General features: G+C 44.3%; 1 protein-coding gene across 2 annotated transcripts; it reads left to right on the top strand.

Annotated features, from left to right (window-relative positions):
• The first annotated feature begins 499 nt into the window (after nucleotides 1-499).
• On the top strand, nucleotides 500-22,257 carry SFT2D2 (SFT2 domain containing 2). Of its 2 annotated transcripts, XM_020911642.2 has the most exons (8): nucleotides 504-660; nucleotides 6,443-6,529; nucleotides 6,770-6,855; nucleotides 10,277-10,358; nucleotides 12,338-12,373; nucleotides 12,461-12,519; nucleotides 14,512-14,541; nucleotides 16,559-22,257. In XM_020911642.2, the coding sequence occupies exons 1-8, from the start codon at nucleotides 598-600 to the stop codon at nucleotides 16,596-16,598; spliced, it is 483 nt and encodes a 160-aa protein (XP_020767301.2). In that variant the 5' UTR covers nucleotides 504-597; the 3' UTR covers nucleotides 16,599-22,257. The 2 variants fall into 2 exon arrangements, with proteins under 2 accessions (XP_070318810.1, XP_020767301.2); XM_070462709.1 differs by lacking the exon at nucleotides 12,338-12,373 and having other exon boundaries at nucleotides 500-660.
• The last annotated feature ends 1,472 nt before the right edge of the window (nucleotides 22,258-23,729 follow it).

Genomic DNA, 23,729 nt, shown 5'->3' with positions numbered 1-23,729 from the left:
CAGTTGGAAATACATTAGTGTTTTTGTTAACGTTTCCATAAAGCTTATTAGATTAAATTTACTCCAGTTGGCCTCAATCGATTTTTAAACAGTTGTTTACACTGTAACTAGGACAAGAATGCAGACTCCTCACAGCATTTGTTTATAAATTTGCACCCACACCAGAGGGAGTGTGGGGCACAGGAAGATGGGTTCCAGGCGTCAGTCTCGTTTCTGCAGTGCCTTTCATGTGCTAGGGACTCCGCGTTTGTCAGCTGAACCTATGGAGGGCCCCCGGAAGGGAGGGCTGCCGCTTGGAGTGTGGAATGCAGCGCTGGACGCAGAACCGCAACGCATCCTAGCTCGGCAGACCTTAAATCCAGCTCTTCCTGCCCACCCCTCCTTCCCCGCACAAAATCGCCAGGAGAAAGAGGGCGGGGCGTAGGCGGGCTGTGGGCGGTGGCCTCGCTGGGCGCCTGCGTGGGCAGGAGCCAGGTGGGCAGGTACCTGGGCGGGGCGCGCTGTGGTTGGCGGCGGCTGGGGCAGCACCCGGAAGGACCTGCGACTTAGCCAGCGCAACAGGCGGCTGGAGGGGCAGCCGGGTGGACCAGTCCCGCCATGGACAAGCTGAAGAAGGTGCTGAGCGGGCAGGACACCGAGGACCGGGGCGGCCTGTCCGAGGTGAGTGCACCTTGGCGTTCCACCCTCCTGGTCGCACTCTCCTCCGCCCCGCGGCTGCTGCTCCCATGCAGCGGTGGAGGGTCCGTCGGGGGCCTCGGAGAGCACCAAACCCGCCCCCCAGCTCCGCCGGCTCTTGTTGCTGCCTGGTGAGAAAAGGGTGCTGGACTTCTAGGATTTCTTGGAAAGCAACTCTGCCTCTGCCCCTTTCTCCTCCCCTGCAGGCTCCAGACCTTCACGTTCCCCTCACTTCCCGCCTCAAGTGCCAGGGCCCAGGTTGCTTAGGGCGGTTGGCACCTGTTTACTTTTTTGTCCTTCACCCTTTCAACCTTCCGCGCCCCAACCCCCGACAAGGGGAGGGCCACGCTGGAGCGAAACCTAGAAACAAATGCGGAAGGAAGGGTGGCTATCGGCGGCCCCGTTCCTGCTGGCCGGGGAAAAGGCTTTAGAGCCGAGCTAGGCAGAGGCCTCTGAGAAGCTGACGGAGGGAGTCCTCGTATAGATTGCCTGGGCTAGGCCCTGGTGAGGGTCCCTGCTCGATGCCCACTGCGCGCCGCACCCTGGTGCTCCCGGCTGCGTTCTTGCTCGGTTTAAGTTGTGGAGTGTGACATGCCCACCCAACGTCTGTGTATACTGTTGCTGTAAATTGTCTCCAGGAAAACCGTAAATTCCTGGAGCTTTGGGACCGCATCTTGTTTCTCTGGCTGCACATAGACGTCTTAGACCTCATAGATGCCCAAAACCTTTTGAGGCCGCCTGCTTGTGTGTTTAGTTTACTGGAAAGGTTTGGTCGAGCTGAAACGTGGGCAATATTACCCGCTATGTTCTAGAGCTACACAGTGTGTTTATTGCCTATTTCTAATGCTTTGAACTTTCTTTTTTCCTTTGTGGATGACAAAATAACATTTCTCTTTATTCTTTTATTTTGTTATTCTATGGGCCTTGGTTTTCTCATCTGTAAAAAGAAGCCGTTGCACAAGATAATATAGCTTCTTTCAACTTTGTACCTAAGTTTTTCCTCCGATTTTCATCCTTGTCTTTATTGGTTATCTCAGCATGCTGCTTTCACCTGGTTTTGCAGTTGCTGATTTTATGTTGAGTGACCCGGATAGCCCCACCCCTCCGTGAAATCTCAGAACCCTAAAACTTGCTGTCTGAATCTTCACCTTGAAGAAGTAACACTATAGATGTTGAGTGTTACAGGAATTGGGGTTTAACTTTTTTTGGACAATTCAAAGCAGCCTCTGGCTTCTTTTAAATCTATTGTCTTTATTAATTGGTCAAGGCTCAGAAGTAATTTCATTAGTTCCTTGTTCTTGATTTCTGGTTTCTAATATGAACCCTTAAGCCCAACCTCAGACTAGGCCTAAGAGAATTTAGATGGTTGACAGTTATGCTTATCTTAAGTTTTATGCTGCACAGACTGTCAATAAGTTTTTAAAGCAGCTGGGGTTCAAAAGGGAGATGTTTTCTTTTCCTGAGGATTCTTGGGGGGACAGTGGAAATTATGCAGTTATTTTTATTTAGAAAACCATCATGAAGTGGTAGACCCTCAAGAATGAATGATGGTAGTACAGATTGAAAATATAAATGATGAGTTTGTTTTTACCTAAAATAGTGAATGCCTATGTTGGATACAATGAAGGGCTTTAAAGAGTTGTAAGCCCAGGCATGTAAAGTCTGTTTTGGGAAGACTAGGTGCTTCTCTCTTGTTCTAAAACATTGCTGTCAGTTTCCTCTCTCTTGAGTGTGAGATTCCTGATTACATACATCACTGTGTGGCACTTCCTGAGTCCCAACTCCCAGGAAGCATTTTGCATGCACCTGAATCACTCTCAGGGTTGTTTTTGGCTTAGTTTTTACTTATTAGGTCCAGGCCACCTTGAAAATGTTGGTCTTGTCTCACATTTCCTATGCTTTTAAGGGTTGAGGATGCTGGTGAAATTTCTGTGGTGTGTGTGTGTGTGTGTGTGAAGTTAGACTCGGTGAACTTAAAGTCTCTTTCAGTTCAGTTCAGTCGCTCAGTCGTATCTGACTCTTTGCGACCCCAGCAGCACGCCAGGCCTCCCTGTCCATCACAAACTCCTGGAGTTTACCCAAACTCATGTCCATTGAGTTGGTGATGCCATCCAGCCATCTCATCCTCTGTCGTCCCCTTCTCCTCCTGCCCCCAATCCCTCCCAGCATCAGGGTCTTTTCCAATGAGTCAGCTCTTCGCATCAGGTGGCCAAAGTATTGGAGTTTCAGCTTCAGCATCAGTCCTTCCAATGAACACCCAGGACTAATCTCCTTTAGGATGGACTGGTTGGATCTCCTTGCAGTCCAAGGGACTCTCAAGAGTCTTCTCCAACACCACAGTTCAAAAGCATCAATTCTTCGGCGCTCAGCTTTCTTCACTGTCCAACTCTCACATCCATACATGACCACTGGAAAAACCATAGCCTTGACTAGACGGACCTTTGTTGGCAAAGTAACATCTCTGCTTTTTAATATGCTATCTAGGTTGGTCATAACTTTCCTTCCAAGGAGTAAGTGTCTTTTAATTTCATGGCTGCAGGTCACCATCTGCAGTGATTTTGGAGCCCAGAAAAATAAAGTCAGCCACTGTTTCCACTGTTTCCCTATCTATTTCCCATGAAGTGATGGGACCAGATGCCATGATCTTAGTTTTCTGAATGTTGAGCTTTAAGCCAACTTTTTCACTCTCCTCTTTCACTTTCATCAAGAGGCTCTTTAGTTCTTCTTCACTTTCTGCCATAAGGGTGGTATCATCTGCATATCTGAGATTATTGATATTTCTCCCAGCAATCTTGATTCCAGCCTGTGCTTCCTCCAGCCCAGCGTTTCTCATGATGTACTCTGCACATAAGTTAAATAAGCAGGGTGACAATATACAGCCTTGATGTACTCCTTTTCCTATTTGGAAATAGTCTGTTGTTCCATTTCCAGTTCTAACTGTTGCTTCCTGACCTGCATACAGGTTTCTCAAGAGTTTACATTCAATTATAAAAGTTGTCAGATGTCACCAGAAATGAGTGCTTTTAAAAAATGTTATTCTTTTAATTCAAACAATAGAAGTATGATTAGTTCTGTTTCTCCTACTTATGAAACTGCAGAATTATAAAACTTGCCTGGTAATGTCTAGTCACAGATGGGTTCCTGATGAGTTTTCTAATTGATAACCTGGTCTTCATAAAGTCAACTTCAACCTTTATTTTCTGTGAGCTTTTTGAAAATAGAGGCTTTGTGTTTTCTCTACAGGATTGTAGGGACGAGGAAGGTCTGAATGGTACCTGGTTTGAAAGCACAGGAATGAAGCAGTATTCCTTTCTCACCGTCTTCTGGTTACCAATCCTGTTTTCCTGAATGAGTCTCAGTTTTTTGTTATTTTGGCAAGAGCCCCTCTTCTCTCCACATCCCAGAGTCAAAGGGACCTTTGTGCATAACTACCAGTCAGAGAGCCTGGGAGCTGTTTGCATACAGCTTCTATCTATGTGCTATTCCAACTACTCTAATTTCCAGAAAGTGCACTAGCAGTTTCTAGAGACTGTGAAATTAGGGAGTTATTTTGCATCAGCACGGTTGATCTTCACAAACTGACAAAACGTCGTGCTTGGTTTTTGCTGGGTCCAGTTGGAAGTGAAGCAACATCAACAGTTTCCTCTGGCCTGAGACCAAGCACGGGTGTAAAGAACTTCCCATTCCATCGATGAACAATTTTGGCCCCCTCCCTCATTTTGGCAAATAGGGTGACCTTTGGATGGTAGTCAGCTTGAGAGACGTGTAGAAGCAACATGTTACTTTCCTTTCTTAAGGTAGAAACCAGAACTTCTTCCTATAACAAATGATTTTAATTTTTACAAGAGCTGGCATCTCATCATCCTTTTGAGGCTATTTTGTGCTTTAAGTGCCAAGGCCATATCAGATTGATACTTTATGGCTTATCCTCTTTAAAAAACAGGTGACTCTTAAAATGTCTCTGTAGATGCCAAGCAATCCTATCCCATCTTGCTACCACAGGTTTTTTTTTTTCTCATGTAGCTCTGTTCCTTTCTCTGCCTTGACAAGCTCCTTCTTTGGTGCTTGCATGAGTAGCAAGACTGGTAGCTTTTGATTTTTTTCCTCTGTCCCCGGCAGGAGGTTGGAAAAGGGTCTACCCGGCTTTCCTGGGCTGCCGGTCAAGCCTGGCAGCAGGGCATCACGAGGCTCGCTCTGGGGCAGAGTGTGGCATCGGGCGGCTCGCGGTCAGCTCCTGAGCCCCGCCGCCGCCTCTGAGCGCGCCGCTCGTCCTTCTGTCGCCACGCGTGTCCGCAGGTGCCCCTTGTGCGCCTGTGTACGTGGCGGGGTTTGCCGTGTCCCGAGCCCACTTTCAATGTGTGTGAATAGATGGGACAGGAGCGCCCCTTTTGATAAGCTGCTCTAAATACTTTTCTTGTGAGTGGAGAGGAAGCCATGCGGTGGCAAATCTTGCCATGCCTGCGGGAGCCTCTGGTCCTGTTCTTCTGGCTTCTGGTTGGACAGGAAGTTTGGAGACAGGGTTGAGAACAGTCCAACCCTGGGACTGGGAGCAGTCAAGGCGGTGCCCATCTAGTGACCTTTGCAGCCTCCGCCACACTACCTTCTTCCATTAGCTGTGGGAACGTGGAGTCTGTAAGCTCTTACCACACGGCCTGGTGGAGACTGTGCTGTCCACTTGAGGTGAGGCCTGGGTGAATGAATATACATGGGGCCTGGCTGCCCTGCCTCAGCTGGGCTGGGGAAAAGGCCTTTGGTCTCCCTGGCAGCTGCCTGTGAAACTTGGAACAGCTGTGGCCGCTGCATGAGGTTGAACAGGCCTCATGCCTCTGGTGCAGACACCTAACTGTCATTTTGACGTGAGGAAAAAAGCCTCAAGAGCTACTCATAGACTCCCTTGCTTTAGCAGAGTTTTTCTGGAAATCTTGGCCTCTTCTGAACTTTGCTCTTGGGAAGGATTAATCGTGGTGGCAGAGAGGGATGAGCAGGACAGTCATTAATTAACTAGGATCCATCTCCCATGAGGGTGGCTTGGCTGATGCCAACACCTTGAAGAACAGTTTCTACCAAGAGTGCAGAGACTTGGATAAGAATCCTGATTAGGATGAGAGACTCCTTCCGGGTCCTGGAAGGGCCAGCAAAAGCAGTGAGCGACAAAACTTGGCGGGCTGAGTTAGGAGATAGTGCCGCATGGACCCAACTGCCTGAGTGCCACCCCTGTGTCCTCCCTGCTTCCTGGTCTCTTCAGGCAGAGCTCACGCTGTCCAGGCGTGCTCCTCATCTTGCCTGGGCTGCCGTCAGGGTTCGGGCTACCCTGGGACCTTCTGCAGTCTCGCCTTTCTGTTTGTGACATGCATGGTGCTTAAGGCAGAGAGTTTTCCCCTCTGGAGACATTCAGCCAGAAGCTTGGTAGCCTCTAATTAGCTACAGGAGAAGAGATTCACGGGACAGATCAGGAGCTGGATTCAGTGACTCACGAGGGCTGTTGCAGACGTGACCAAGTAGGAGGCATTGTTCCTGCCTTCCTCAGTACAAATTCCAGATTTAATTATGTGTATCCTTTGTTTTGGTGATTAAATATGCATACACATGTATGTAATTAGTTTTTTTTAATTTTATTTTTTTTTTCTTTTCCATTTATTTTTATTAGTTGGAGGCTAATTACTTTACAACATTGCAGTGGTTTTTGCCATACATTGAAATGAATTAATTAATTTTAATTAATTAGTTAATTAACTAGTTTTTTATTTTATTTTTTTAACTATTTTAGGTTGTTGAGGCAACTTCATTAAGCTCGGGCACCAGAATAAAAGGCTTCATTGCCTGTTTTGCCTTAGGAATTCTCTGCTCACTTCTGGTAAGACCTCTCTCCCCTCTTCCAATCTTTTCCCTGCCCTTCTTCTCTCCTCTTTCCACTTTCATCACCCTCCTTTTCTCCTTTGTTTTTCACTGAAATGCATGGACGAGAGGAGGGGAGGTAACAGGTGCAGAGGGAGCTAGGGGGTGCAGGGAGGGAGCAGGTTGCTCTGTGAATCCTGCTTCTTCGGCTGTGCTAGGAGGGGATCCTCATGCAAATGCCCTGTGCCTTGTCTTACAGGGAACCCTTTTGCTCTGGGTGCCCAGGAAGGGACTGTATCTCTTCGCAGTGTTTTATACCTTTGGTAACATCGCATCTCTTGGGAGGTAACAGTTTTGTTTTTTTTAAAATCTAACCTTAGCCAGTTATTAGATGGGGAAATGGATGTAGATTGTGTTCAGCGGGAGGTGAAGGAGGATGCTTCAGTAATTATAAGGATTTGGAGAGTAAAGAGGTCATTAAAACACATCACTTTCATATCCTATCACTTCTATGTATACATATGTATTTTTAACTTCAGCATGTATTTACATCTTAGTTCATCTTTGAAGTACCCCTGGGAGGAGGCAAGAACCACTTGTAAAAGTTACCACTGTAATTTTACACGGAGCAGAGCAGTTGAATGACTTCTTCACTATTTACAGCTCCACCGTCCCCAACACCACCTTCCCCACTGCTCTCGTCTTATGTTCTGCTCCTCGCTGATGGACTTACGTGCTCCCACCTTGTGCTGGGCTCAGAGGATTCACAGACAAACAGCGTTGGGTTCCTCACTGGTCGGCCAGGCAGACAGACATGTAGCATATGGAGAGAGTGATGCCTGGGAGAGGGGCAGGTGGGCTGAGCTGATCTGACCCAACTTGGGGAGCCAAGAGGACTTTCTGTGGAGAAGGTGCTGTCAGAGCTGCTCAGAGCTCTGGCATCTATCACTGCTGCTCTGAAGACTGTATGAGTTTCCTATCGGCTTCCCTGTCTCTTTTATGGACCCCTCGCTGGGCCATTTTCCACAGAACTGTGGAGTCACTCATTTTGTAGCCCAACTTACCCCCTTTAGTGGACCCCCCATTTCCTCTCAACGGGTGAAGTCCGAACCCCTCAGCATGCACGTGGGACAGACCCTTCCAGTCCTCCTCCTCAACCAGGCTCAACTTGTATTTCCCCCAGATGTTTTTGTTCTTTGCTGGGACTGTTTCTCTGCCTGGGGCCCTGGCCCATGTGCACCCCATATTTGATGGGTACTTGCTTATTTGTCAATACCTGACTCAAAAGTCACCTCTTCTGTGAAACTTCTTTTAATTCCATTTTCCCCTTCAGAATCACTGACCTCCTCCTTTAAAATGGGCTCTGTCTATCCCATATATATTTACGTGACAACACAGATAGCATTTTATTATACTGACTTGTTGCAGGTGTGTAAAACACTTGACAAGGGCTGCACTTCTGTCTTATTTATCTCTACATGTCCCCAAATCTAGGTCTTTTTCTGGCTGGAAATGTTAACCAAATGATTAAGTATAATGCACTGGACACCTTCCTGAAGCTTAATTTATTAATTCTTATGATAGGGCTTCCCTGGTGGCTCAGAGGTTAAAGCATCTGCCTGCAATGTGGGAGACCTGGGTTCGATCCCTGGGTCGGAAAGATCCCCTGGAGAAGGAAATGGCAACCTGTTCCATACATCTGAGTCTCTTTTTCTGTTTTGCATATAGGGTTATCGTTACCATCTTTCTAAAGTCCATATATATGTGTTAGTATACTGTAATGGTCTTTATCTTTCTGGCTTACTTCGCTCTGTATAATGGGCTCCAGTTTCATCCATCTCATTAGAACTGATTCAAATGAGTTCTTTTTAATGGCTGAGTAATATTCCATGGTGTATATGTACCACAGCTTCCTCATCCATTCGTCTGCTGATGGGCATCTGGGTTGCTTCCATGTCCTGGCTATTATAAACAGTGCTGCGATGAACATTGGGGTGCATGTGTCTCTTTCAGATCTGGTTTCCTTGGTGTGTATGCCCAGAAGTGGGATTGCTGGGTCATACGGCAGTTCTATTTCCAGCTTTTTAAGAAATCTCCATACTGTTTTCCATAGTGGCTGTACTAATTTGCATTCCCACCAACAGTGTAAGAGGGTTCCCTTTTCTCCACACCCTCTCCAGCATTTATTGCTTGTAGACTTTTGGCCCACTCCAGTATTCTTGCCTGGAGAATCCCATGGATGGAGGAGCCTGGTGGGCTACAGTCCATGGGGTTGCAAAGAGTCGGACACGACTGAGCAACTTCACTTTCACTTTCTTTATGATAGTATAATGCTGGACCTTGAGATGTCTAATCTTGCTTTAAAGCTCTCTCAAAGACTAACTTTTGGGGAGTTTTGTTTTGGGTAGGCAGCGTAGGTTATAATGTAGAGTCTAGATTGAGCAGAAATATATAGGTGTGTTAGTCCAAAAGAACTATTTAACAAATCCTAATGGGACTGACCCTTCATGGCATTGCTTGGGGAGATAATAAAGGGAGTGAATTATTTCAGCATGTGTCTAGGAGTTTGTGGCTTTACCTGTAATCTTTTATATTTTTGTATACGTGTTGCGTTTAATTTTGAAGTCCACCTTTGGCTCTTGTTTCTTGTTCAGTGTAGGCTTATGGGTGCACTCAGCTCTAACACTTGACCTGGCAGCCTTGAATTCAAGTGGAAACCTAATGGCACTTCAAAGAGAGGCAGATTTATTTAACTTTTTAAAAAAAATTTTTTTATAGAACACTTAGTAGCCAGTGTCATCTTCTGGTTGGCTTGTGTTGAACACTGACTATAGCCAGCTACTCCTGGAGTGACGCTTCTGTCAGGAGTCAGGAAGCATGACTTATAGCTGGCCCTGGCTCTTGGTGTGTTAGGCGAGTCTGCTTCATTTGTGTTTACTCTTTCTTATTAGCCGCCTCTCAAATTTCATCCCTGCAGAAGACATGCTGAGCCTGTCCTTCGGAGCTTGGTAATCCAATAGATGTGGGCTGGAATGCCAGCTTGTTTAAGTGCCTAGCTGTGTGATCTTGGAAAGTTACACAAGTGAATTAACCTTTCTGAACTTCATTTTCTCAGCTCTAAAATAAGTGTAATAATACCTAACTGCCAGAGTAGTTGAGAGGATGAAATGGAATCATGTATGTGATATCTAGCATTTAGCAAATAGTCCACGCATCATGGATGCTACTACTACCATTATTAGAATTATTCTCTGGAGATTATGAAAGAAAATGGAATTCTCTACTTATTAACATAAACTACCTAAGCCTGTAAGACATGTTTTTTCCTTTTTCAGTTACCTGAGTCTTTTTGTCTCCGTGGGTAGGTTGTTAAGCAGGCCAAGGTGGCACCTGTGAGAGAGGGGTCCTCTAGCCTAGTGGTTATGGGGTAGTTCTGGAGTCAGGCCGGCATGCACCTGCAGCCTCCCTCTACCATTTTCTAGTTGGATGGCCTTGATAGGTAATAAGTACTTCTGGATTTAAGGTTCTTCATCTGCAAAACAAGTACGGTAACTGTTCTGTGATCACTTCATAAACTGTTAGTGGGTTGAATGAGAATCAGGCACAATGGCCCTGACACAGCACCTGGCACAGAGCCTTTCAAGTGCTGGCTACTGTCACTGCTCCACTGCCACACGTGAGCTGGAGCAGGCGATGAGAAGGCGCCTTGCTGTTCCCAGTGTGGGCTTGTCCTGGTCTGAATGGCTTGTCTGTGTTTACTCCTCAGCACCGCCTTCCTCATGGGACCAATGAAACAGCTGAAGCGAATGTTTGAGCCTACGCGTTTGATTGCCACTATCATGGTGCTGGTAAGGTCTGCCTGTCAGGTGACAGAAGTTACCTGTTTAAAATAGGGGGTTTTGTTCCTGCTGCTCGGAGTTTTTTTCCTCTTAAATCTATAGAGTTCTACCCTTTTCTCTTTCATCTTCACTTACAACCCAATGTCTGTACCCACTGTGGCAGAAGGGGGCATCCCTTTTTAAAAATTTATTTTTATTTATTTATTTGGCTGTGCTGGATTTTAGTTGTGGCATGCAGGATCTAGTTCCCCCATCAGGGATCGAACCTGGGCCCCTTCCATTGGGGGTGAGGAGTCTTAACCACAGGACTACCAGGGAAGTCCCAGGAGCATTCTTTATCTAATAATTTTTCTCTTCCCTCTGACTTGTGTTTTAGTTGGTATGAGGTATTGCCTGTTCAGTAAAGTTCCCAGAAGGTTTTGCTTGTCAGTTTAGTCGAACTCAATGTGGTAATGGGCTTCCCAGGTGGCCCTTGGAGTAAAGAGCCTGCCTGCCAATGCAGGAGACATGAGACGTGAGTTCGATCCCTGAGTCGGGAAGATCCCCTGGAGGAGGGCATGGCAACCCACTCCAGTGTTCTTACCTGGAGAATCCCATGGACAGAGGAGCCCGGCAGGCTACAGTCCATAGAGTCACAAAGAGTTGGACGTGACTGAAGCAACTTAGCATGCATGCAGTCATGTGGTAATAAGAGAGCTGTGGCATCCTTCTGGTAATAGGTGCTGCCGCCTACAAGCAGAGCTAGGAGGGCATTACCCAGGAGCACAGGGGTCATTCTCTAGAGTGGGTATCCAGTCTAACATGGTCTCTTTTTCTCCTTGTCATTATCTGACTTTGGAATTCCGTTTGTTTTTGTCAATTTTCCCGTGGTGGGTCTGGTCTCCCTCTGGCTCAGCACCCCTGTTCCCTGCTGGTCACCACAGTGCCTTAAGTCTTGTCCTGTCTTTCTCTCCCTAATGGGGAATGCTTCTCTCTTCCTTGGGCCATTTTATTCCCTTGGACCATCCCATCATTCCAGACCATATTGTCTGGACTTCTGTTATAATTATCAGTAGTATTGCAGTATTGTAACTTGATCCCTATACTTCTATTTTTAGTTTTATTTGTGTACATCTCATTTGCTCAGATAGGTAAAAGTCCATTGCAACTATTTTGTGTTCTTTCAGAGCATCAGGTACAATGCTGGACACCAATTTATTTCCATCATATTTATTGAACAATTACTGATACAGCAGGATAGAGAGGATAAGCATGACTGACAGCTGGATTAATTGTTCTTGGCCAGCCCTGGAAGTAGATGAGCTGGAGGAATCTCTTTCTGAAAGAACTTTCTCAGAAAGCATGCAGGGGTGAGGGGAAGGCGTGGGATTCCTGGGCAGTCCAGAGGTTAGGACTTTGTGCTTTCAGTCATGACTTGAGTCCAATCCCTGGTCAAGGAACTAAGATCCCACAAGCTGTGTGTGGCACAGCCAGAAAAAAAGAAGACTAGAAAGGACTTGGGGAAAGTGTTAGCTGTAAACAGATACAAACAGATAACTGACTCATGGGCTCTGAGAGTGACATCTCATGTTAACCTTTGTCCTTGCATGCCCTTTCTACTCCAGAGACTATAAAGAAGTGTGTGTTAAACTTCACATTTGAATGCACATTTGAATGGAAAGATGGATGGATGGGTAGTCCAGAAATGTGCTTGTATTTGCTGGGCAGAGATTTTGAGAAAATTTGAAAGTAAAAGAGGATCCTCCTTCTCTTTTTAATCTACGTGAATCCTTATTCAGTTTCATTTGAACTCTTCTGCCAACACATGGGTTCTGAGGTAGCTTAGATGCTTTGAGATAATGGTTGCATTTGGTTGCTGTAATAGTCACAGAATCTGATTACTGCAGTTTGATGTGCTGTTGTAAGTTTGTCAAGAATGACGTCTTTACAATTTTTCCCCTCCCTGCTGTCATTGTCACTATATTAATTAGTTTCCATTCTCTCTCTAGTTGTGTTTTGCACTTACCCTGTGTTCTGCCTTTTGGGTAAGTGTTTTTTTTAATTTTCCTTAACCTTTTTGGTGTGTGCTTCTTGTCATACACATTCCTGTAACCATATCATTTTTATTCCAGTGGCACAACAAAGGGCTTGCTCTCATCTTCTGCATTTTGCAGTCTCTGGCCCTGACGTGGTAAGTAACCTTTTCAGCTGTCCCCTCCCACATCGTCTCTGACTAATGCAGCTGAAGGAGATAAAATCCCACATGATGTGGGCAGGAGGATTAGGAACACAAAAGCTTTTCAATTTAAAAATCCTTAATGATGCAAGTCAAGTACACTGTAGAGCCAAAACCTGTCATCTCAGCCCGCTGCCAGTAGGTGGCCTTAGTGGTCTTGAGTGGTCGTCGGAGGCCAGTTGCCCACTGCGGCATTTTTGCTGGCCTCAGGGTTGATTTTGAGATGTTGCTAACATTATTCAACCATTCACGTCCAGTAAGAGGAAGGACAATGAAGCATTGTAGGGGCTGGTAAAAAGAGACTTGTGAGTCAAATAGACTTTAAAAAAAAAAGGAACTGGCAAAAAAAAAAAATCGTGAGTGTTATATTTATGGTTGGATGAATCATTTAACAGAAGGACAAAAAGTGTCACTGTCCAGGAACAGTGACTGATGAAATGGAAAACCGTGTGGCTGTGGGCTGTAGCACGACCAGAGAATTGTGGCCCAGAGCCCAAGCATACAGAAGGGACCCCTGGGGACGTTATTGCTCAAAACCGTGGGTGGTGCTGTCGGTTCATGGCCCTTTCAAACCTGTCCAAGCATATATGGGAATAATAGCTTCTGAGCTTCTGAGACATTTCCATAGTATGTTCACAGCTTATCAAAGGATGATATCTGCCAGGACAGTTTCATAAAAATGTGACTAGATCTACTTTGGGAAAAAAATGTTGGCTCTAACGCAAAGAAAGGAGGACTAAAAGTTTTAAAACTTCCAGGGATCAAGTGTAGTCTTATTTGATAGAATTCAATCTTGAGACTACATGCTTGACATCCATTCTTCCTTTTAGTAATTTTGGACTTTTGAATACATGTCCATTTTAAATAAACATTTTAAATGTTTATTTTAAATATTTTTAAACATTTTAAAATGTTTAATAAACATTTTAAATAAATGTTTTGAGTAAACTTTCAAAATCCTTTTGGCATTTACTCTGTTCCAAGTAAGTGAGCTTCTGTACGTGGTGAGTGTCAGAATCAGAGAAGGGTGGCCTGATTTTAATATAACACATACAGTGTGTTAATGCATTGAAAGGGCCTGGTGTAATGGCTTACGTTTGTATTTTGGTTTTCTTCTGGAGGCAGAAATTAGTCCTCACATGCACATGCCTTTCTTTGCTTATAGACTGATTATGAAGCCAGTTTTTAAAGGTTCGGCATTCACATGGGCACAGGCAAATGGCCCTATTGTTACAACGCTGATATGTTCCAACTATATATGCCTTCTTAGGGCTGGTTGACTTACAGCCTGCCTGACACCCAGGCCTGGTCTTTTGGGATGTGGCCAGCTTCCTCCCTGTGTGGTTCCCTCCTGGGGAAGGGGCTGAGTTAACTGAGACCACCAGGAGATCTATGGTTCTTAAAGAATCATATTTTATAAAAGAAGAATCACAGCTTGCCTACATGTTCATCCACAGAGCCGCTGGCAGCGTGCTCCCCCACGCTTCACCAATGCTCTCCTCACTCCTTTTACAATTCATAGGCAAGAGCAGAGAGTCTATCCCAGCTGGGTGGAAGGTGCATTCTGCTGAGGGTTTGTAAAATATTAGGGGACGACGGATCTGGATCTTATTTAGTGCTCTGTAAGAATAGGGCTTCTAGGGATATCTGGAATCTGTGTGTTGTAGGCGCTGTTGCTGGCTCTTTGGTTAAAGATTAACCCCGTGAGGCTGAGGTGACAGTTACCGCCGCATGGGCCTTTTGCCCCCGCTTTGATTACAGATGACGCTCGCTTCCCTGTTATACACGTGACACCGTGTGTGTGTATGCTTGTGTGTGTGTGTGCGTATAGGGGTGTGTGTGTGTTCATGCACCCTCCGCACATTGCAGGTGCTCAGAAGCCCAGTTCACCGTGTAATCGTCCACTCCCTTCATCTGACTAGATCTTTTGTTTGTTTTTCATTATAGGTACAGTCTTTCCTACATACCATTTGCAAGGTAAGACTGACTCTCTTTAGGACTGTAACGTCAATTATTTGGGGATGAGGATATGTTTGTACAGGTCCTTTTAGTTTAGGGTGGTTTTATAGAGCTCATGCTATTACATATTTACTAAAAACCCTTGAGACAAACAAGCAGATGTTATACACCTATTTTGGGCTTCCTTGGTAGCTCAGATGGTAAAGCGTCTGCCTACAATGTGGGAGACCCGGGTTCGATCCCTGGGTCAGGAAGATTCCCCTGGAGAAGGAAATAGCACCCCACTCCAGTGTTCCTGCCTGGAGAATCCCATGGACAGAGGAGCCTGGGGGCTACAGTCCACGGGGTCGCAAAGAGTCGGACACAACTGAGCGGCTTCACTTCACATACACCTATTTTATGATTTCATACATTTGTAAGCTAAGGCTCATCCCCAGCCCCACCTGTAATACAACCAGTGATGATCATTGACCAACGTCTGCCAATTCCTGATGCTGGGAACATTCTGTTGTGATAGATAGATTCCTTATCACTTTTTAAACCTGTAACTTTGTGGATATTTTCTTAAAGGTGATTATCACCTTAATAATCACTGAGCAAAGGATGGAAGGTTCATGCTTGTTTTCTTGCCCTATCCCACTGATGGAACATTTCAGAAAAGAATTCATAAGGAGAAGTAAGCAGGGCCAGAACTCTGGAGGACTATGGTTTCCTAATTAACAGTGTGACCTTGGGCAACTCATTTGACCCCACCTTGGCCTGAAAGGACTCATGATAACTAAGAATAGTTTCACCCCTTCTCACTCTGAGCTTCTGACCTCAAGACCTCCTTAAATTAGCACTTTCAGTGATCTCTATCTCTGAGTCTGTTCTCATGTCACTCTTTAATTTCCATTCTTTTATAACCTGTTAACTAAAAAGAGGGCTTTTTCTTAACTGTGTTAAGGAAATGAGAAGTGTGGGAGAGCTGGGAATGAGGAAGAACAGGCTTAAGTTTCAACGCCTTCCAAGGCCTTCCACTGTGCCTGACAGTGACCAGAAGATGCTGGGGAGTGACTGATTAGACAGGAAGTTAACCAGCTCATTGTGTTAAAGGCTGTGTGAATAGACTTTCCAGGTCCCTTAATATGTTATGTATATTGTGAGCTGCCATGAGGGGTCTTCCTTGATCATAAAACACTTTCTCGTGCATCGGCTGGGGCTTCAGTGTGGAGCAGATCTTAAGAAATGCAGTCCTAGAATGATCTTGATCGTAAAACACAGTGTCTGTTCACGTGAAAGCATTCTCTCATGCTTCTTCCCTCAGGTCCTCAGCACAGGTGCAGCTGAGAGCACAGAGAATAGGGCTTGGGTGAGAAGCCTTAGATGTGGAGGTGGGCTGGACGTGCCTGCGTGGTGGGCATGGGAGCTTGCTGAGCCCTCACTTTTCCTGCATGCTCCACACTGCATTCCAAGGAGTAGGTGCCCGAGGTAGGGCTGACACAGCAGGGTCACAAGTGTCAGTCCTCAGAGGGAGCTCCATGTGCTAGGGACTACACGATGCCTCTTAACAAGTTTCTGCTGCCTACTTAGAAGGAAGAAAGGCCCCAGAGCCTATTTTATTTAATGCTTTTAGTGCATTCTGTGCTTCTGGTTGATATTAAAGTACCCAGTCCTGACTAATTTTTTGGTTTCAGAAGGTTTCTGCTTTCTTCCTATTTTTTCCTCTGATTGTCGAGATAGCTGTTGTTTATTAAATACCTCCTCTGTTCAGTGCGTTAATCCCTGAACTGGTCAGTAGGATAGGTGGGAATGTGCCCTTTTATAGATGAGAATTTGAAATTCAAATAAGTCAAGTAACTTGCCCAGTTTAACATTGCTAATAGATGTTGAAGTTGAAGTTGATGCCATGTAGATCTGACCTCATAATCTAGAAGCTTTCTGCTATGCAGCATGCTACTCTGGGTGCCCAGGAAATCTCAAGGAGGGCCCTTACCACTTACAGGAGGCTTTGGGTTGATGATCTCGTGTTTTTCTTTGTGTTTTTTCCTCCCAGGGATGCTGTGAAGAAGTGTTTTACTGTGTGTCTTGCGTAACACTCAGCCAGGTTTGCAAAGCTCTGGAAAGCACCATGGATGGATGTGGGTGGACCGTGTTGTAAATATCTTCTAAACCTCTGTCTCACAGACATGTGCCTTTGATCTTGCAAGCAACGTGCGGCTTGCATTTTGAACCTTTGGGGATTGCTTCTGGAGGCAACTGTGTGTTCCCAGACCCAGATGTCTGTCACATGATACAAGAAATGGGTTCTATATCTGACAGAGTGGAATCTTCCTCATGTACCTTTGGATGGTGTTCCACTGAGCTCTTAGGAGTAAGAACCTTGTTAGCAACAGCAGATGAGCCTTGGAAGCCAGTGATTCCCAGTTGGTGACAGATGGCCCCACTGGAGACTCAGGTGCAACAGGAAGGGATGGAGTTTGGGAGTCAATGGGACTTTGTAGATTTGTCCCTCAGCCTGTCGCGCCTGCCCCATACAACATGGATGTACTTCTCCTGTGGTGTCCAGGATCAAGCTGCCATCCTGACATTTGAACATGAGCCTGTGGACAGGCTGGCTGGAATGAGGTAGAAAAGCATTTTCTAATGATGTGTGTTGTTTTTAACCCTGAACAGCTCTCTTCTGACTCCACACCTGACTATGGAATGTATTTTCTTTCCTTTTTTTTTATTGGACTGCAGTTGCTTTACAGTGTTGGGTGGGAATGTATTTTCTAATGCTCAGTGCATACTCTTTTTCTTGGGTTTTAATTTCTTTCTTTCTCCCTCCCCAACGTATCTTCACTCTTGACCTCCTGGAACGAGATTGAAAGAGAACAAAGCTGCAGCAGTAAATACGAGTGTTTCCTTTTGGACAGGAGCCCGTAGGAGGTGAAAAACCATGCTGCTCTCTGCTGTATTCCACCCCCACCACCATTATTTGTATATGTTTGCTTTTAAACCAATTTTATTTTCCATTCTCCCCTGGAATGGGGCCAGGGGAGAGTAGGTGGGAAGACAGAGCCCAACCATGGAGCCAGCAGAAAGTAGGCACTCCTACCCAGTGACCTTTAAACAGTCCCAGTGTTTTGCACTGGAGCCTGTGCTGGAAACAGTGGGAGAAGATGCCAGGGACTGCAGAGTGGCCATATCACAGCCTGATGCCTGATCACAGACAGACTGCTTTCATGTCCCTGATCTTGTCTAGTCCTGGTAAGAGCCTTGTGATCAAGCAGAGATTGTTAACCCACTTGGCTGTCCAAAAAAATCAAGGCTCAGAAAAGTTACTAGATCTACCCAAAATCAGAGTTGCTGGCAGAACTGAGTCCTGAGCCTGGGTGCCCCTGCTTCAGTCCCCTTCTTAACCTGCATTTCTGGATGTGGCTCTGGTGATATCTCCTGTAACTATTTTCCCCGTTTTCATCAGTCAAGCTTGTTCATTTTCTGGCCCCAGTCCTCTACATCATTGTATTTTCTCCTGCTTAGTCTCCCTATGGGAAGCTTCCTCCTGGATCTGTGGCCTCTTCATCAGTTCTTTTGTGCCCATTTGCCCCTCCTTACTGCATGACCTTCAGAATGTCCTGTATCGATCATCAGAGCTCTTGGCATTGCAAGGCCTCCAAAGTCTCCTTCAAAGCCAGTCTGTTTGGGTTTGTCTTTCTCTTCTTCCTGGTCTGGTCTGTCCACTCAGGCTCTTGCTCTGGAAGCCTCCAAACCAAAGGCAGTGTTCCACCTCTTGTCTCTTTGCTTACTAATTGCTGAATTCTTTTTTCTGCTGTAGCTGAGACCTCAGACTGGCAAGGCTTTTCTTCTGATCTGGGGAAGGTATGAACAGGCCTGATGGTGCCAGAGTGAGGAACCAATGTTACTGGGTCCTTTCTAGGCTGTTGATGGCATCCTATCTTCTGCTGAGACCCCTAATATAGCTTCAGCTGGAATTGGAAAGTATATACTACCATCTGGTTACCTTCACATGCCCAGTGCTTCCAGGAGACTGCTCAGATCTCAGAAGGGTCCTGAATGGGGCCAGAAGGAAGTCAGGAGTCTTCATTGCTTCTTCTCTTTAAAGCTGATGTGAAACTAGCCTGGTCTTACTGTGAGCTTCTGCCTGGAGGCCACGAACAGCCAGAGGATCTCTGTGGCTGACCCCTCTGTACCTTTTTCAGAGGCTGGACTTGGACTTTGTGAGACGTGAGGTTAAGAGGTCACCTGGCCTGTATGATGTCGTGGTGGTTAATGTGGGCTATGAAGTCAAACAGGTCTGGGTGAGCTGTGTCTCAGTCACATGCTAGTGTCAGGTTGAACAAGCTCCTTAACCTCTGGTCCTCATGTTGCTTATCTGTTTAAAAATAATGGGGATAGTTGCTGCTGGATCATTGTAGGATGTCAATAAGAAATATGTCAAGTGCTTAGCAGGGGACCCAGCATAGGTAAATATCTCAGTAAAAGGTGGGTATTATTATTTAAGCCTGACAATAATGGATGACCATTGAAGGTGAGAGGGTGAATGTCTCTGGTCATTAATTTATCTAAAAAAATTTATTTTGTAATATGTGTCTGGCACTACAGACATCACCATGCAACATCTCACTGAATATTCACAATAACTTTGCTAGACTAGCAGTGCGTGCTGTCGCTGGGTTGTGTCTGGCTCTCTGCGACCCTATGTACTGTAGCTCACCAGGCTCCTCTGTCCATAGGATTTTCCAGGCAAGGATACTGGAGTGAGTTACCATAAGCCAGCAGTCTTGTCTCTGTTATTAGACAAGCGACAGCCTCAGAAAGGGTAGAGGGTCTGTACCAGATCTCACCGGCAGAGGACGCCAGTTCTTGGATAAAAGCTCCTGCTTTGTCTGCTCTTGAGCCCTGTGGCCAGTTTGCTCATACGGGTCCGTTCCAACACCTGAACAGCGCATGGGTGATCTTGCCTTCCAGGATCTTCCCAGACCCCTACATTTTTCTTTCTGCTGCCTTACCTTTTGGTTACTTCCCTCCTTGTTTTTGTCTGCCAGATTGTAGGTGTCCATCTCAAATGTACGGAAAGGTGTTACCAAGCAACCGTGCTGGTTAGAAGCGACCCCATGGATGAGACAAGGAGTGGAGGGTTAGGGTTTTAGATCCTGTGGCTGTTCGTGGTCTGTTTCCCTGCTCCCCTGCCTTCCATCTTACCTGTTCGTTGCTGGTTAGATCTTTGCATTTTGGAATGAAGGCAACCTTTGAGGTGGCCCTTTTGTAGACAAGATGTGTGTTTGTTCAAGGCGGTGCTCCCAGCAGCGGGGTGGGAGGCTGGCCCGAACGCTCTTCCTTGGCTGTGTTGGCCTGTGACCACTGTGCTGGGAGCAGCCCTGCCCTCCAGGCCTGGAGGCCTGGATTCTTCTTAGGTTTCCCTGCCCCTTAGAAACTGCTTGTCTGATGCTGGGCTAGTGTGTTTACTAGCTCATTGTCCCCCACCTCCTGTCTCAGAGTTCTTCATTTTTGCCTGATGTGCTCAGGGGGGCCTCTGGCTCTCCAACTTCTCTGCATGGCTCTGCCTGTGGCTATGGGCTGCTGAGACCCGGCCTAAGGTTTCCCCTCTCCCTTCCACAGACTGTCTTGTCTCTGGGAAAGAGCAAAACACTCTATCTGGCTGAGCATTCTCATTGGCCTCATTGTCAGTGCTTGGAGCTTCTGTGCATCACTCCTGTGTGGTGACTGTGGGTTATCCAGCTGAGTGCTACCCTAATCAGTATATGCTCAGAAGCAAGAAATATAATCATGAAATGCATCTAACATTACTTTTGGATACTTCCATTAGGAAAGATAATTAAGAAGAGGGTCATACCTTAAAAAAAAATGGTGTGGGGGTACTGGTTTGACTGCTTCTGCTTTTGATGTCTGCACGAGAGTGACACATGTTATAACACACGTGATGAAACTTGGCAGAATGAATTAGAAAATAAAACTGCAGCCCTGTGACTTCGGTATTCTTTTTGTATGGGGTTGCCTATACAAGGCTTCTCTTCTCATCTCTTTCCTCAGATAACTTCTGACTAGAGTGGCTGCAGAATTACAGATACTTCAGAGTTCACAACCCATCCTTAAACTTCATTTTAAGCAAATAAAAACAACAAAATCAGTGTTTAAGGTTTATAAAGTCATTTTGCTAGATAGTAGGCATCGTTCTTTTGATTTTAAAATCCAAGACTTAAGTTTTTAGATATGCAGTAGTTTCCTTGCAGTTAGCATTTTCAAAAAAGTGAATAGACTCTCACCTGATGTTAAATACAGATTTATATGTATGTAGCTCTTGAAAAGATTAACAAAAGAATTTACATTTAAAACTCTACATTTTTTTTTTACCAATTTTTATTAAAAAAGTTGGAAAGTTAAGTCATGTGACTTTAAAGTACCTTCTCATTTATAATTTTATGAAATTCTGAGATCTTGAGGGTTTTTTGGTCAAGTGAAGAGGAGTGCTATGTGGTGTAGTTGCCCCCAGTTTACTTGGGGTAGGGCATTTCGTCCCACTTTTCAGTTATCTAGTTCTACCCTGAATGCTTTAATAACACTCCCAAGGCCCTGGTACACTTAAGCTTTGCTGTTGATGGCTCAGATTTCTGCCCCTTGGCTTCACAAAGCGCTGGCAGAGATCTTGCTGCAGAGTTTGTGAGCAGAGCCCAGGGACCATCAGTGCCTTTGCTGATGTAAACTGACTGAATAAAATTATGTTCTTTCTTAGCTGGAGCTGAAAAACTGATGATGAGCTTGAAAATGTACAGAGCATTTTCTATAGGTGGAACGAACTGAAAGCAGGGGAGAGTATGTTCACTAGGCAGAAGGAGCATGGCTATTTGAAGTGAAAGGTCAATCCATAGCATTGTAATAAACAATCCCCAGCATTGTAATAAACAACTACTACTGATGTGTATATTCAGAACAATGTCACTGCATTTTTTTTATCAGAGTATAATTGCTACAGTGGTCATTACACTTAATAAATAGCACCAAAAACAGACATAGCATAGGCAAAAATTCCATGATATAAATGGCTGCCTAGATTTAATATCATTGTGGATGCGTGGGAGCCATCCTTTGAGACCAAACTGAGACTTGTTCCTGGGCAGAATGTTGCTTCCTGCCTGTTGAACTTCCAAACTGCAAGAAGAGGTGCATTAGCACCTTAAGTACAGATGAACCTTATACTTGTTTAGTGTCTTAAAGGAGAACCATAGTTTACATTCAATCTTGTGGTCTTAATGCTATGAAAAGTGCTTTCTTTGCCTTTTTCAATGTATTTGCTTGACTTAGCCACTTTGAACAAGGAAAAAAAATTAAAACCTCTGAACTATGATCTTTTGCTGCTTTTGTACATTCTGATTGTGCAGTTGAGATTATGGATTTTTAAAAGCCCATGGGGAATTTATATGCCTACAGAACATTGTGCCTGTTCTAATATGATAAGCTTTTAAGACACTTTGTTAAAAATTCAATTTTGATAATTGTATACTCAGCTAATTTTGAATGCTGCTGATGGTGTACCTAAATTTTTATATCAAAAAAACACATTGTGTGCTGTTTTTCCTACCTTGAGATCCTATTTCATACAATGAATATTGTTTTGTTTTTACTAACCCCTTTCAAAGAGAAAGAATTTTATGTTAAGCAAGCTATTTCCCCCCCAAATATCACAAAACTTCTTTTTCTCTAATAAATGATAGCATTATGATCTTTAATAAATTTTGTGTTGTCTCTTATTCATGTTTGTTTTTCCAGGGGTCAGTAAGCCAAATGAGGGTTGAATGACTATGAGAAAAGACCGTGTCTTTAATATGAACCTTTAATGGCAGCACATATCATAGGTACTTAAAGATGTGTTTTGAGATAAACTGGTATGTTTATCCTTTTTTCAAATGACTTAGGGTAAATACAGATCTAAGGACAGTTTTAAAGGTTTTGAAATGTAAGAAACTTCAAGTGGTTATTCTGGAATATTCCTGTATACCTAGCTGGTTTAGTTACTTTGTGTAAACCAGGTTGTCAATTACTGTAAGATTTTTAATAATAATATTTCCTTATTCTTTTAATGTCTGTAGCACTTGTAGTTATGTCAGTTCTTTCATTGCTGATACTGATTATTTGTGTCTATATTGATCAGTCTAGCTTGAGGTTTATCAATTGTATTGATTGTTTCAAAGGACAACTCAGTTGAAAAGATTTGAACAGACATTTAACTTAAGAAAATATGCTTGTTTGTGCAAGCAAACACATCTAATAATAACATTTCGTCATTATATGAAGTTAATAAAAACAGGTAAAACTCAATCCTAGATTTTGAAGATGTATTCTTAAGTGGTAAAATTATAATGAAAGCAAGGAAGTTATTTGCATAAAAGGTTGGGTAGTGATTACTTTGAGAAGGACAGAGAGGTTAATGATTGAGAAGAAACAGAATGTGTAGGGAGACCCTGGGTGCTGATTGTATTCTATTTCTTGATCAAGTGGTACTTACAGGGTGTTCATTGGTAAATCATTACACTTTGTATTTTTTGTGTATGTGCTCTTTTAAAAGAATATGTTTTTTGGCTGCACTGGATCTTAGTTGTGGCACACAGGTTTATCATTGCAGCATGCGGGTGGGATCTTTCATGGGAGTGCACAGGCTTCTCTCTAGGTGCACTGTGCTGGCTTAGTAGTTGAGGCACATGGACTTCATGACATGTGGGATCTAGTTTCCCAGGCAGGGATTGAACCTGTGTCCCCTGCATTGGAAGATGGATTCTTAACCACTGGACCACCAGGGAAGTCCCTACATGTACACTTTTGTGATGTGTTGTATTTTATAATAAAAGAACCAGCTTCAGTTTCATTGATTGTCTGTTTTCTATTTAATTGATTTCTTACATTTCTTATTTCCTTTCTTATACTTACTTTGGGTTTATATTACTTTCTAGCTTTTTAAAAGTTAGACATTTAAATAGTTGACTTTAGATCTTTCTCTTGTAATATAATTTAAAGCTGTAAATTTCCCTCTAAAGATTATTTTAGCTACATCTCACAAATTTTGATATATTGTGTTTTCATTTTCAGTCCAATATATTTTTTTTCTCTGATTTTTTAGTTTGGTCCATTGATTATATACAAGTGTGTTTAATATTCAGATATTTGGGGATTTTCTGGATGTCTGCTGTTGATTTATAGTTTAATTCTGT

Source organism: Odocoileus virginianus, unplaced genomic scaffold, assembly GCF_023699985.2.
Source record: "Odocoileus virginianus isolate 20LAN1187 ecotype Illinois unplaced genomic scaffold, Ovbor_1.2 Unplaced_Scaffold_12, whole genome shotgun sequence".
Classification (NCBI taxonomy): Eukaryota; Metazoa; Chordata; class Mammalia; order Artiodactyla; family Cervidae; genus Odocoileus; species Odocoileus virginianus.
This window is presented reverse-complemented; position numbering and strand designations above follow the sequence as displayed.